The sequence below is a fragment of the Euprymna scolopes genome, chromosome 26 (genome assembly GCF_053919585.1).
Source record: "Euprymna scolopes isolate OS-2025 chromosome 26, ASM5391958v1, whole genome shotgun sequence".
Lineage (NCBI taxonomy): Eukaryota > Metazoa > Mollusca > Cephalopoda > Sepiida > Sepiolidae > Euprymna > Euprymna scolopes.
In genome coordinates this window covers 106,056,923-106,069,835 of record NC_136507.1, presented here as the reverse complement: position 1 = coordinate 106,069,835, position 12,913 = coordinate 106,056,923, and the positions used below count along the sequence as shown (strand labels likewise).

The following is a 12,913-nucleotide window of genomic DNA, read 5'->3' as shown; positions in this document are numbered from 1 at the left end:
GTCTTCTTTTAACAAATAAATGTGCTTTCTGGTCTTTTGGTATATTCTCTTTTAGTTGCTGCTACTTCTTTCTTACAATTACTTCTAGCTTCTATAAACTTTTTTCTGTTTGTACTGGACTTATGCCGGATAAATCTGTGGTATGCATGTTGCCTCTGAGCAATGGCTGCTGTATAAGTAGAAGTAAACCATTGGGGAGAGTGGGATTTGTATAGAACTTCTGTGTATTATATCAATGAATTTATTTCACCCTTAAAAAGCACTTGTCAATTTTAAAAGAAAATAAAGGCATATGGGCATGTTTATAAATGGGAGAGAAGTTGCAATTACCTTTTTTTTTTTCCTTTTATTTGGAATTTTTAAAATTTTGTCATTTACTTGTTATATGCTCTGTAATTACATCAAGTTTCATAAATTAAAGAATTGGTGTGAATAAAAAGTGAAAAATAATTGAAGAAACATATTTCTATGTATATATATATAAATATATAATGAGGGTGGATAGAAGAAGATAGTAAATTCAATTCTATAAGAGGAGACTTATCGGGATAATATAAAGTTCAACAAATTTCAATGGGGCTAATATAGGAGACAGGAGTGGAAAATGAATTCACAAACACTATATATTGGAAAATATAGAATGAGTCATTTATTTAATAAGGATATACGAGGGGCGTGCAATAAGTAATGCCCCTGACCCACTTCCCATAGCAGTAGAGCAACAAAACTTGGCACAGTTATTAGTCTTTCTCTACATAGGAACCACCCAGAGTTATACATTTCTCCCATCGTTTGATGTAGCTCTGGAGACCGTTTTTGTAGAACACCCTAGGTTGGTCCTCCAACCGCAACGTGATTTCAGAAATCAAGGCTGCATCATCTGGGAAACGCTTTCCTTTCAAAAACAACTTCATGGCTGGGAAGAGGTGAAAGTCAGAGGGTGCAAGGTCAGGAGAGTAGAGAGGATGGGGATGGATTTCATAACCACACGCCCATGCTTCTGATCTGGCGACATGCGAGTTGTGGACCGGAGCATTGTCCTGCAGGAGGAGGGTACCTTTGCTGATCTTGCCCCACCTCTTGATTTTGATAGCTTCCCTTAATTTCCTCAAAAATGAAGCATAATAGGCTCCTGTAATTGTGGTACCCTTTGACAGGAAATCTGTCATCACTACTCCGTCCTGGTCCCAGAAGACTGTGAGCATGACCTTGCTAGCGGAGGGCTGCACCTTTGCCTTCTTTGGAGGTGGCAAGTCCAAGTGCTTCCACTGCATTGACTGGGCTTTGGTCTCTTGATCATAGTGAACTAAATAAATAAAATTATTGATGTTGTTAGGGGGAACTATATTGAATTCTAAGATAAATGAGGAGCATACTATATAAAGTGTAAAAAGGAGTATAGGTTTTCTATCATAGTTTTAAATAATGTAAGGAGTTAATGTATTTAAGATTCAGAGGGAGGTATAGGGGTAATTGGGTTGTGGTTCTATTTTATCCGTGTGTAAGATGTACATTGTCTATGCAGGGGATTTACGCTAAAGGTTTTTATAGACAGCGGTATCCAAGACAACAACAGCACTTAGAGATGGTGTATGATTTCAGGTGTAATATTATGATGAAGAATTAAAGCGATGGTGTATATACTAAGCAGGATTAATCAAAGTAACAACATTACTTATAAGAGGAATATGGCTGTATCGTGATGTTACGAGATTAATGCAAGTTAGATTGTGGATTACATGGGGAGTGCACAAGGGTTTTAATTTAGTAGGGTAGGGGAAGGTCTGAAGGTGACTTAAAGGAGTAAGTTATGAGGTGGGCATGGGTGGGAATTTGTAAGAGTACAATAATAATTTTCAGAAGATAACATATGGTGGATAATATGTGATGATAATCCTAGGGATGCCTGGTTGTTATGTTATGAGTGAAGGTGTGCATGAAAAATTTAAGGTAAAGGCATAAAGATAGGGGAGTAAATTTGATACAAGTGGTTAAAGGGGCAATTCGTCCAAACCCCAATTATTTGTTTGCCCCTTTAACCACTTGTGCCCCCTCCCCCGACATGAATACACCCGACAGACCTGACAAGCAGCTAAATCCCACCCCTTCACAGTAGAGATCCCTAGGTGAAAGAAGGCCTTTACTCCAATAGTTTCTCCCCAGAACTGCTAGACTTTGGAACTCCCTTCTGGGATTCTACTTGCCCAACTGTACTGACATGCGAAAGTTCAAGTGTAATGTGAACAAACATCTTGCTGTTCAACTCCCTACATATGTATGAAATTATGTCCTTGATAGTAGCCCCCTACTTCAAAGTGCCACTGTGCCTTATTTGCAGTGAAAATTGAATAAAAAAATTTTAAATTTTCATTTTTATAGATATATAAATATATATATGACAATCTCAAGGCAGAAAATGATTCACACACTTTGGTGAGGTCACCATATTCTTATCTATAGCGGCGAAAGCTGTTGAGCAGCTACACCTGAGTCATCTTATTCTTGCGTGAAGTCCTGCTGAAAGATCTTGGGGCTTCTGATGCTGATCACCACGCTCCTTAGAATTATTCGTTGAATGCAACTTCCTTAATTATTTCTTTTACTTTTAGTCATGCATCAGATTTTGCATTAACAACTGTTTCAATGCAGAATGTACGAATGTTGACTCAAATTCTGTTTTTTTTTTCATTTTTACTTACCTGCGCCTTCATGTTTATATTTTCCGTTCGCAACCGATCATTAACCGTGTCTTGCTCTTGATTGATTTGCTGTCAAAATGAAAAAAAAAAACACTAATTATTTAAATATAAATTTACATGAATACATAACATATTTGAGAACATATGACTGCATTTTCAGTTATTAGAGAACCGATCAATGTGCTTTTCATCTTTTCAAATGGATAACTCAGCTTAATATTCACAGGCAACATGAATTGGAACAAATGCATTGAAGACATTGCCAAGGCTGCTGCAAGGAAGGTAGGTTCCCTCTACCGTGCTAGAAAATTACTCACACCAGAGAGTATCCTATATCTCTACAAAGCCACAATTCTCTCATGTATCGAGTATTGTTGTACATTTGTGACTAGTCTTTCAATTTTAGACAGGTTCTAAACTAGATTCTCCAACACTGCACTATCAGTCAAGCACCAATCTCTGTCCCATCACTGCAGTGACGCATCCCTGTGCCTGTTTTACAAGTACTTCAATGGAATGTGCTCTGATGAACACATAGTACTTGTGCTCCTTCGACATTCACACTCCGGACTAATCCAACAAGTAGCAAAATCCCACCCCTTCATTGCTGAGGTCTCTAGATATCAGAAAGTTTCTGCCCTCAGACAGACTTTGGAATTCCCTCCCTGTTTCCTGACTGTACTAACTTGCAGAAGTTTTAATGTAATGTGAACAGACATCTCGCTGCTCAACACCCCACAATCCCCTGTTAGACGTGTTCCCAAATAGTAGCTCATTAAGTTCCAATATGTCTTGTTTTGAGTGAAAAGAAGTCAAAAAAAAAAAAAAAATTAAATGTGAGATGAAATGACATTTAAAAGATTCTTGTTTTTTATTTATATTCAACTCAAACAAGGCACGTTGCTGCTGAGTCGGAAGATTAGTGAACTGTTGTGTTCGGAGAAATTGTGATGTCACTATTATTGGTTAACATAGAACAAGTAAACCGGTTCATTGTATTTTAAATATAATTTTTTCATGGCAGAAATCTTAAATTATGTACAGATGATATTGAATGTCTGACAATGTTCGCCACATTGCTTTTCTTGCTCTCCCGTCTTTTCAAATGATGACTCTTACTTCCTTTAGTTATTTCTCTTTTTATCGCTATAACATCAACAATGTTACATGCATGGATGAATGGTGGCTTTATAATGATATAGAATATTAGTAGGTATGAGAAGTTTTCTAGCCTGGTGAGGAAGTCTACCTTCTTTGCAGCAGACTTGACAGCATCTTCTATGTATTCATGTTACCTGTGAATGTAAGACTGAAGAGTTTGAATGTTGGGCTCTTAGGTAAAGCACTATTAGCCATGACAATCGGTGGTTGGAAAGGTTTCTCATAATTGTTAAAGGAAAGGAGTTTTGTCTTAGTAGCATTAAATCTCTATCTGGTCGAGCTCCTTGCCTAGACCAATGTGATTCTCTCTCTCTCCAGGTTTCCCTGTCCTCCATCAGCATCCTTAGATCTTCAGGATCACAGTTGGCGGCATGTGCAATTTGCTGGATGTACATAGATCTAAATTGTCCTATGCTCGTGTGCCTGTGTCGTAGAGTTCTCAGCAATACATTTCTCACCAGTTTTTGCTTGTTTCTCTAGCAGTGACAGGCAAATCATAGATGTTGCTCCCTGATGATAGTAAATATGGCAGGTAGGTTGCCATAAAGTTGCTGCTTCGTGGGATGATCTTACGAAGATATATTTAACACTGTTCGTAGCATATGGGTGTACTGGCCGTCTAGCTTTCTTTCCAATCTTTTGGTGAGTGTCCAGTTTGTAATACCGTTAACAAAGGACAGACTCCACCTCTGCTCTGAAGAACTGCCTTTTCAGTTTGTAAGGATTTTCCAAAAATTCAGACATGATATAAATACAAGCAAAGTGCAGCAATTGTGAGAGCTCACATCAGTTGGATGTGTGGCAGCAAAGTTGGTATTAATAATGTTATGCAGTGCCTTCAATAAGTTTCCAGACTTTTTCATTTGAGCACTTTCATTGATAGCATACACATGAAATTCTAGTCACCTTCAAAGTAATCTTCTCCAACTGCAATGCACTTGTTGTACCATTCAAACAACTTCTGGAAGACCCCATGAAAGTCCTCTTGTGTGAGCATGTTAATGATGCTTGTCACAGCCTCTTTCATCCTATCTCATAACATGCAGTCTCTAAGATTTTCCTTGAGCTAAGGGAATAACCAAAAGTCACAGGAAGCAAGGTCTGGACTATAGTGAAGGTGAGGAACTGTCTTGATGCCCATCTTGGTCAAATAATCTGTGATAAGGATGGAGCATCCTTGGCACAAACTTTGTGCAAATCTCCTACATCTTCAGTTCCTCACAAATGATTGTATGTACAGTTCCCATACTTACATCAAACTGTGTACTTATTGTCTCTATAGATACACAATGGTCCTTATCATTGAAATTCTTTATTTGGCCAATCAACTCTAATGTTCTGACATTCTCACTCCTCCCACACTTCTCATCATCCTTCACCGACTCCCTGCCTCTTATGCCACTCAAAAACTGATGTTTGATTCATGCAAGATGGTCCAAAAACAGTTTGAAGCATTCCATATGTTTCTATGGCATTTTTTTTCCAGTTTAAAACAGAATTTTATTGCATATATCTTTTCTAAAGTGTCCTCACGTCCAGATTGCATTTTTGAAATTCACCAGCTGTGACAATCAGGCTTTAGTAGAGTGTATTCCAATTTCTGCTGTAGTTGAAATCATAAAAATTGTTCAGTCATCTCATAAGATGTATAGCAATAACATACTGAATTTTCAAGAGTCAATGACAAATTTAAATGCCTGTACAAAAAGTTGCAAACTTATTGAAGGCATCTTGTAGATATAGAGCAGGGCAACGCCAAAGGTATTGCTAATTGACGATTGTTATAATTATTGTAATATTTGTCAAAATGGAACGTCATCATAACAAAGTAAATATTTATAGAGAAATAAATATTTACAAAGAAAATGTTAAGTTCTAATAGAAAAGGATGTAGAACATAACCAATAATTCAAAATAGATTTACCTCTATCAGAGTCTGACGAAGTCTTACATAGAGGTCATTTTAAGGTAGAGTTTTGGGAAAAGATACAATGATTTGAGCAGTCTAGAATCGAGAGTGAGAGAGAACGGATCAAGTCAGACGATAATGGTTCCCAGTAGAGAGGATCAGAATGTAGGTCCAGCGGCAGGTTTCCAATAGGGAAACATCGGTAATAAAAGTTGCTGAAAAGATGACCCGAGATTTGTTAATTGATTGGGATAAATCTTCTTTGCAGCTGTTCCCGAGGATCCTTCAAACAAAATCAGGGACAGACCAGGTATGTTTCTCTGATTGGCCTAATGTTACAATCCCAGAGAACTTATTTGTCCATTTTGTTACATGTCCATTGTTAGAACGTATCTGTTGTCATAATTTTTATCCACTAGACATTACATGAGTTAGTCACACGTACATAATATATATACCCGCTCCATGTTATACATATATTGATGAGGGAGGGGGGATATATAATATGATGCAAGAACGAATATTACATATTCGTTCTTGCACCATATCATATATCTCCCCAATATAACAATGAGATTATGGATACCTTATGCACTCGGCATCACAGGTGGTTTGTTGCATATTAGCACTCCCGGGGCATCGCTGAATTACCTGAGCAATGCTGAGCAAGAAGATTATTATTATTATCGTGTAGTCGAATTAGATTTATCTTAAAGAGAAAAAAAGCAATTCAAGGACAAATATTCTTAAATGATGCTTTAGGAATTTAACTTGACTAGATCCTATAAAGAATAACAAGAAGGCATTTTATATAAATAAAAACAAATTTTCATAACTAGCACAAACAATAATTTAAAAATAGGTTTTACCTCTAGAGTTTGACGTAGAGGTCACTTAAGATGACGTGGATTTGAGGAGAGAATTTGAAAAAGACACATATCAGTTAGTCAAGAGTTGGGAGTTGGAGAGAGCAGAGGGAGTCGAGAAGTTGGGGAGAATACACCATGGAAGCCAGTGAAATCAAGATCAAAATGTGACATGGTGTGTGAATAAATATTATATGAAATATAACTTTGTGTGGTGTCATCTTTCAAAGAAACAGGTTTGTGAATTCATCCCAATTGTTATTGTCATATTAAATATTTATCAAACTCTTAAATGTTTACAAAAAGGACTGTGCGTTAACAATAATAATACCTAGATATGTGATACAGATGTCAGCTGATATGATTCTTTGTGGAAGTAATCACAAAGAATTAGTTTAATATATATACAAACATTGGTTAGAAGAGACGAAAGGAGTCGAAGTGGTCAGTTGAAGAAGAGAGAGTCGAGAAGTTGAAGAGAAGACACCATGGAAGCTGGCGAAGTCAAGATGCAAAATGTGAAGTCAAAATGTAATCTCCAAAATGTGTGAATAAATGTAATGTGAAATATCACTTTGTGGCGTCATCTTTTGATGAAACGGGTTTGTGAATTCATCCCGGTTGTTTCTGTCGTGTTAAATGTTGAACTTTTAAATGTTTACAGACTTTGTCAATTATATAGACTGTTGTTGTTATATATACTCCTCTTCTTCTTCACTAAAGGTCATTTGTCTAACTCTCCATCAATGGCACATTGTTTGAAGCCCCGTCATGTACAAGTATTTGTTATCCTCTCAAAATAACATGTCGATTGATCCAACTCAAGCAAAACATTGTTCATTATAAAATGAATATACACCTTGTCTGTTGGTTTATATACACCAACATTTATCGATAATTTGATACTCCACTATCTAACAGGTTTAGCCATGTCCAACATGCCAATTCATGCAGCAACTCTATACCATGTTTGCATATCCTGAAGAGATTGTATTCCCTTTTTGAATTCCAATTACTGTTGCCCATTTTGCTGGATAATTAGACATGGTCAAGTGAAAAAAGAAAAAGGGGAGGGGCTTTTGCATTATATGAGAGGAATATAATCATTACTCAGAAGGGACCATATCTTGCTTGTCACCATTTTACTGTCTGCAGAGCAGAAATCGTAAGTTAAAAAGAGCAGATACACTTGACTATAACGCATAATTGATTTTCACTAATTCTTTAACAAAAAGATTTGCCATTTTGGTCCCTTACAAAGGATTTGACCTAGTAATTAACTCCCGTTTGTCTGTTCATTTGTTCGCGCTTTTCTCAATAACCATACCTTGAATTTTTTTGAAATTTTGCACAAACATTAGTCATGGTAAAAGTAAATTTTTCACTAGTGGAGGAGGACCCTGCATGCTCAGCTTGTTATTTTATAGTTTCGAGTCTTTTTTTTATCAGTAAATCTTTGAGACTAATTTAAATGTCTATGGCTGAAATAGTAGGGTAGACAGGACTTTGAATCCTTGGTAGAACAATTAGTCCAGGAGAAGGTAATCGCTGAAATAAAATTAGTTTTTCTCCACTTATCCCAGCATTGCTTCCAATTGTCTTGGATTTCTTTCTACTCTAGACTTAAGCAATGTTGGCCCAGGAGAAGTGTGGTTGATGATTATGCAACCAGTGCTTCACTATAAACTCCTCATTGGACAGGTATCCTTTCATAATGCATATCCATTATCTCTTGTGTCTTGTCCACTAAGTTTCAGTCATAAATGTCCAACAGTCTTTGTTTTATTGCCATTCAAGAATAAACACATCTGGATACAGCATGTAAATTGTCAACAACTCTGACGTACTCCTTTCTTGGCTGTGACGGTGCTATTTAGTTCAGGAATAGTTTGAGGATTCTTTTCATAACAATTATCTTTTCATAACAATTATCTTTTCATAACAATTATCTTTTCATAACAATTATCTTTTCATAACAATTATTTTGAATAAAGTAGCAGATAAAAATCAGGGAATGGGGTTTAAAGTTTGGTGGGAAACTTATTCAAGATCACACCTCCTAGTGATTAGACACTAAAGTATCTTTCTATATCATTGAATGATGATAAACCAAAGACTGTTGGTTATCCATGACTGAAACTTGATGGACAAGTTAAAGAGTAACTGAGGCTTTTTTGTATCAGTTACAGTTAGCAAATATGATTGGATTACAGAAAGGACTTTGAATTTTATTAAGGATTCTATGAGTGGAATCTTTTTTTTAGGAGAGGGGGGGCGAAGGCACCTGCAGATAGTTCAAGCACAAACTTATGAACTGACCACAATTTTCTAAATAAAAGAACCTTTCTCTCACAGACGTGATGTTGCTAGTCTTAGTCCATTCTAAAAATACTATTATGGTATGTGTTCTTCAGAATTGTCTGATCGATTTTCTGCTTCCTTTGTTTCAGCTTATTTGTCTAGTGGTCTCCATCAATTCGCTGTTTTGATACATCATTGTAATACAGCTTCCATATTCCAGTAGCTTCTTTCCAAGAACTGCAAGGCTGTGGAACTCTCTTCCTGCTCCCTGTTTCCTCTTTATCTACAGCCTCAGTCTTTTTCAAGACTGAGGTGAATAGGAATCTTTTGTCTTTTCTAAATCAATATCTTTCATTTTTGTTAGCTTCTTACAACAAGTAGCTTCATGTTTTGTCTTGAGTGATCTCCATTAACAAAAAAAATAGTAAGGATAAATTATTCTTTGTGGAATGTAAAACAATAAATTAAACAATGTAAAATATTTCTGATTTAAATTAATTTACAAATAATCTAGAATTATCTGATTAATCCGATTGTCCATTGTCCAATCACTGATGTTATATGAAAGAATTTTGTGTTTCTAAATTTCTTCATTCCATTGATTTCAAATATCTTTTTTTATATCCGATTTACATGGTTTGAGTTTAATTTTTCAGAAAACTTCAAAAAAATTTTTTAAGCAATCACTAAAAAATATATTTTGATAAAAATAAACTATTCTGAAAAAGAATCATTTCAAAATCGAAAGTTTTTTTATGTAGAATTTAAAAATTAACTGAAATTACGCAAGTATTAATCAGAAAGAACTCTTCCTTGTTACACACTAGCAAGGCTTGACGAGACTTCTGCTAGACAGAAAGCAGTTGAAAAGAAACTGTTTTATTTAAAATAATCACAAAGTACAATTACAGAAGCATCTTTGAATATTTGTATAAATAATGAAAAACTTACTTTGCGTTTTAGATAATCATCCGTTAATTGTTCCATATTTTTTGTCACTTCAGATAGTTTACTCGTCAAAATCTCACAATTTTTCTTCAATTCTATATTACTATCTGTCAAGTTCTGAAAATTAAAAAAAAAACAAAAAAATTATTATCCATTAAATTCTGAAAAATAAAAAAAATGCAAAGAAAAAAAACAACAAAAAACATTATATATTATTTTTGTTTGGAATCTTCAGAATTTTTGCAGGTTGTTATCCTCATCTCCACAGTTGTTGTTTCACCATGTTTTGGTCAACTAAAACTCTGGTAGGATTGAAGTAAACCAGAGGATTAGTTGGACAAAATGTGGTGAGACAACAACAACTATGGAAGGCAGTAATTACTGGGGATACAGTGTTGAAATTATTAATACCATTTCTAATGAAGGTCACTTCGACATATAAAAACGTTACAAACACAAAGATAAACAAAAGCAACAAAAGAAAAATGAGAAGAAAAAAACTTGGTGGATAGAAACAAATGAACAGTTTTATTTAAAAAAAAAAAAAAAGAGGTACTTGTACAGTTTAATCAAGACATTAAAAAATGAAAATATCGAATAAAGGTTATATTGTACGTATCCGTTTTGGACTGTAGATCTCCGAAAAAAAAATTTAATTAAATTTGATCGAGTAGTTTTTTTTTTTTACAGCGTAAAAACACGTTTTTATGAGAGCGCGTTGAATTCAACTATTATGAAATTTGTTGAAACACGCCACGGGGAGATAACTCCAGTTAAAGCGCTGACACTCCCTCCCCATCTTTATTACTAACTTTTCTTCCTAAAAATTGAACCTTTTGCTCGGTATCATAACAAATTGTTTTTTCGAGGTAAAAAAAAACAAAACTACTTGATGAAATTAAGTGAAATTTTTTTTCGGAGAACTTCATTCCATAACGGATACGTACAATATAACCTTTTTTCGATATTTTCATTTTTTAATGTCTTGATTAAACTGTACAAGTGTCAAAAAAGAACAGAGGAAACTTTGAGCCAAAGGAAACGGTTCACAACTATCTGCTGCTAAGATTTTTCTCTCAGCTACAAAGAAAGGTTCTTTGTGTGTAACGAGTATGAAAGATAGAAAGATAGACAGGCTGAGTAGGCTTTATTTTTACTACTTACTTTTGTTTTTTGTGACATGAGATTTCAACTAACTTAGGCTTCTTATTTAGAAGGTCGTAATATTTTTAACAAAGTCGAAAAGAGTTACTTCCCTTTGTTTGCAATTCAAGTTTACATTTTGTAATGTCTTTTTTAAATAAAAGTTCTCACGAGTTGATTAGTAGAAATATCTGCAGACAAAGTTAAGTTATTATTTGAAATAATGTTCTGAGAGTGTTCTTTTAGTGAGGAATTTATTTCCTCATTTTTCCTGAATGAATAACCTGTAGAAAACAGTTCTTTGTATTTTAATGTTCTCTGAAGAGGCAAAAAGTTCGGTGAAAAAAAAAAACTTCCTTATTTCTTCTTTGAGTCCAGTCAAAATAGAAATATTCTTCAGGCGAGGATCGAACTCACAACCTTCAGATTATAAGACTGAATTCTTTTCTTTTGACTTAGAAAAACTGCAGCTTGAGATGTGTGCGTTTTCTTCAGGTTTTAGACGAAAATATTTAGTGATAAACACTTTTTATTCAATCTTTTCTTGTGTAGTGATAAAACTTAAAAAAATGCTCTTGTAATGTTAGGCTGTATAAGAGTGTTAACTTTGGTCAAAATTGAAATGCTCCTTCTTTAATCAGATTTTTCTGATTATCAATTTTTGATACTTATCGGGGGAATTTAAATACAAAACTTATCTAAGAACACTGCCAGACACAAAGTATATTTGTGTGAAATTTAAAATTTGGCTCAGCGGTTTCTGAGTGCATATGAAAAGAATTCACAGAAAAAAATGCCTTCTATGATATAAATCTCACCTGTCTGTTTAAATGTATGTCTGCCTAAAACTTTTGACAGAGGCAACGGATTTTCACAAGATCAGTATCATTCTGAAGCTCAACCTTTCGGATGACAAATATCGAAAAATTGGCTAAAAACATTAATCCCTTCATCCTCAACTGGGCACTTTTCTACAAGGAGGTGTTGCTTTTTTCGCCGATATTTTCAAAAGTCATCCCCTCTTTTTGATTGACTAGCCTTAATTTAAACCCTCGCCACTTCGGTTTGGTGATGGATGCAATGGCAAAGATGTCACATTTTTTTCATCCTTCGCTGTAGGGGTTCCAGCCTGCCTGCCTAGTACCACTTTTTCTTTTTGTTTTGTTCAACACACACCTCCAAACACCCGGGTAACGCCGAGCACCCAGGCTAGTTAATATATAAGTAGAGATACAGATAGTAATAATCAATAAGATTGCATATCTAAAAACAAGAATAAGTTTAAGTCTTCTAAAATTCATATTAGAATCGTCTGAAGAAAGTACTTGGTAAAATTTAGTTATAAGTGACATTCTTCTAAGGGTTAAAGGTTCAATCCTTAGTGCGAGTGATATCCAAAATACAATTGCGAATTACTTAATTCTACCCAATCATGGCTGATGGAATGAGAACATGCTACCTCTGTGATTAAAGAAAAGGTTCTGTACAAAATTCCGTATGGATTCCAGAATTCAACAAAAAGATTGCAGAGTTTGACAAAATACACCTAAAGAAAGTCAAAAGGTTACATCGACCAAAACGTTGTGAAAACGACCCTCAAGATGAATATAGTAGTGCGAACAATTGAAATAATACAAAACTTGTGAGGATGTAAGAGTTACCTGCAGTTCTTCCATAGCTTCAGACAATTCTTGGTTCTTGGCAATCAGTTTCAGCTTATATTCTGGTTCCTCTTGTGTCATCAAATTGTCTCGATGCAACTGTAACTGCTTTTTATAATAACTCTGATCTTGGCGCATTTGATCAATCTATCAAAAGAAAAATGTTTATTAAATAACCAATCAAGTTGTCTTTTTACCAAATGTGATTTTTATAGGGTAGAACGA

At 34.9% G+C, this 12,913-nt stretch overlaps 1 protein-coding gene across 3 annotated transcripts in view; it reads right to left on the bottom strand.

The window, feature by feature from the left end:
• Nucleotides 1-12,913, bottom strand: part of LOC145248347 (centrosomal protein of 290 kDa-like) — a 234,847-nt gene that overhangs the window by 192,434 nt on the left and 29,500 nt on the right. For all 3 annotated transcript variants that reach the window (XR_013863367.1, XM_080110263.1, XM_080110262.1), the window contains 3 exons: nt 12,689-12,835; nt 9,888-10,001; nt 2,700-2,768 (listed from right to left, as the gene is read on the bottom strand). Coding sequence is in view for 2 of the 3 variants with exons in the window: in XM_080110263.1 (XP_079966389.1) it covers nt 2,700-2,768; nt 9,888-10,001; nt 12,689-12,835 (330 nt within the window). In the remaining variant the exon portion in view is untranslated. The remainder of the gene's footprint in view (nt 1-2,699; nt 2,769-9,887; nt 10,002-12,688; nt 12,836-12,913) is intronic.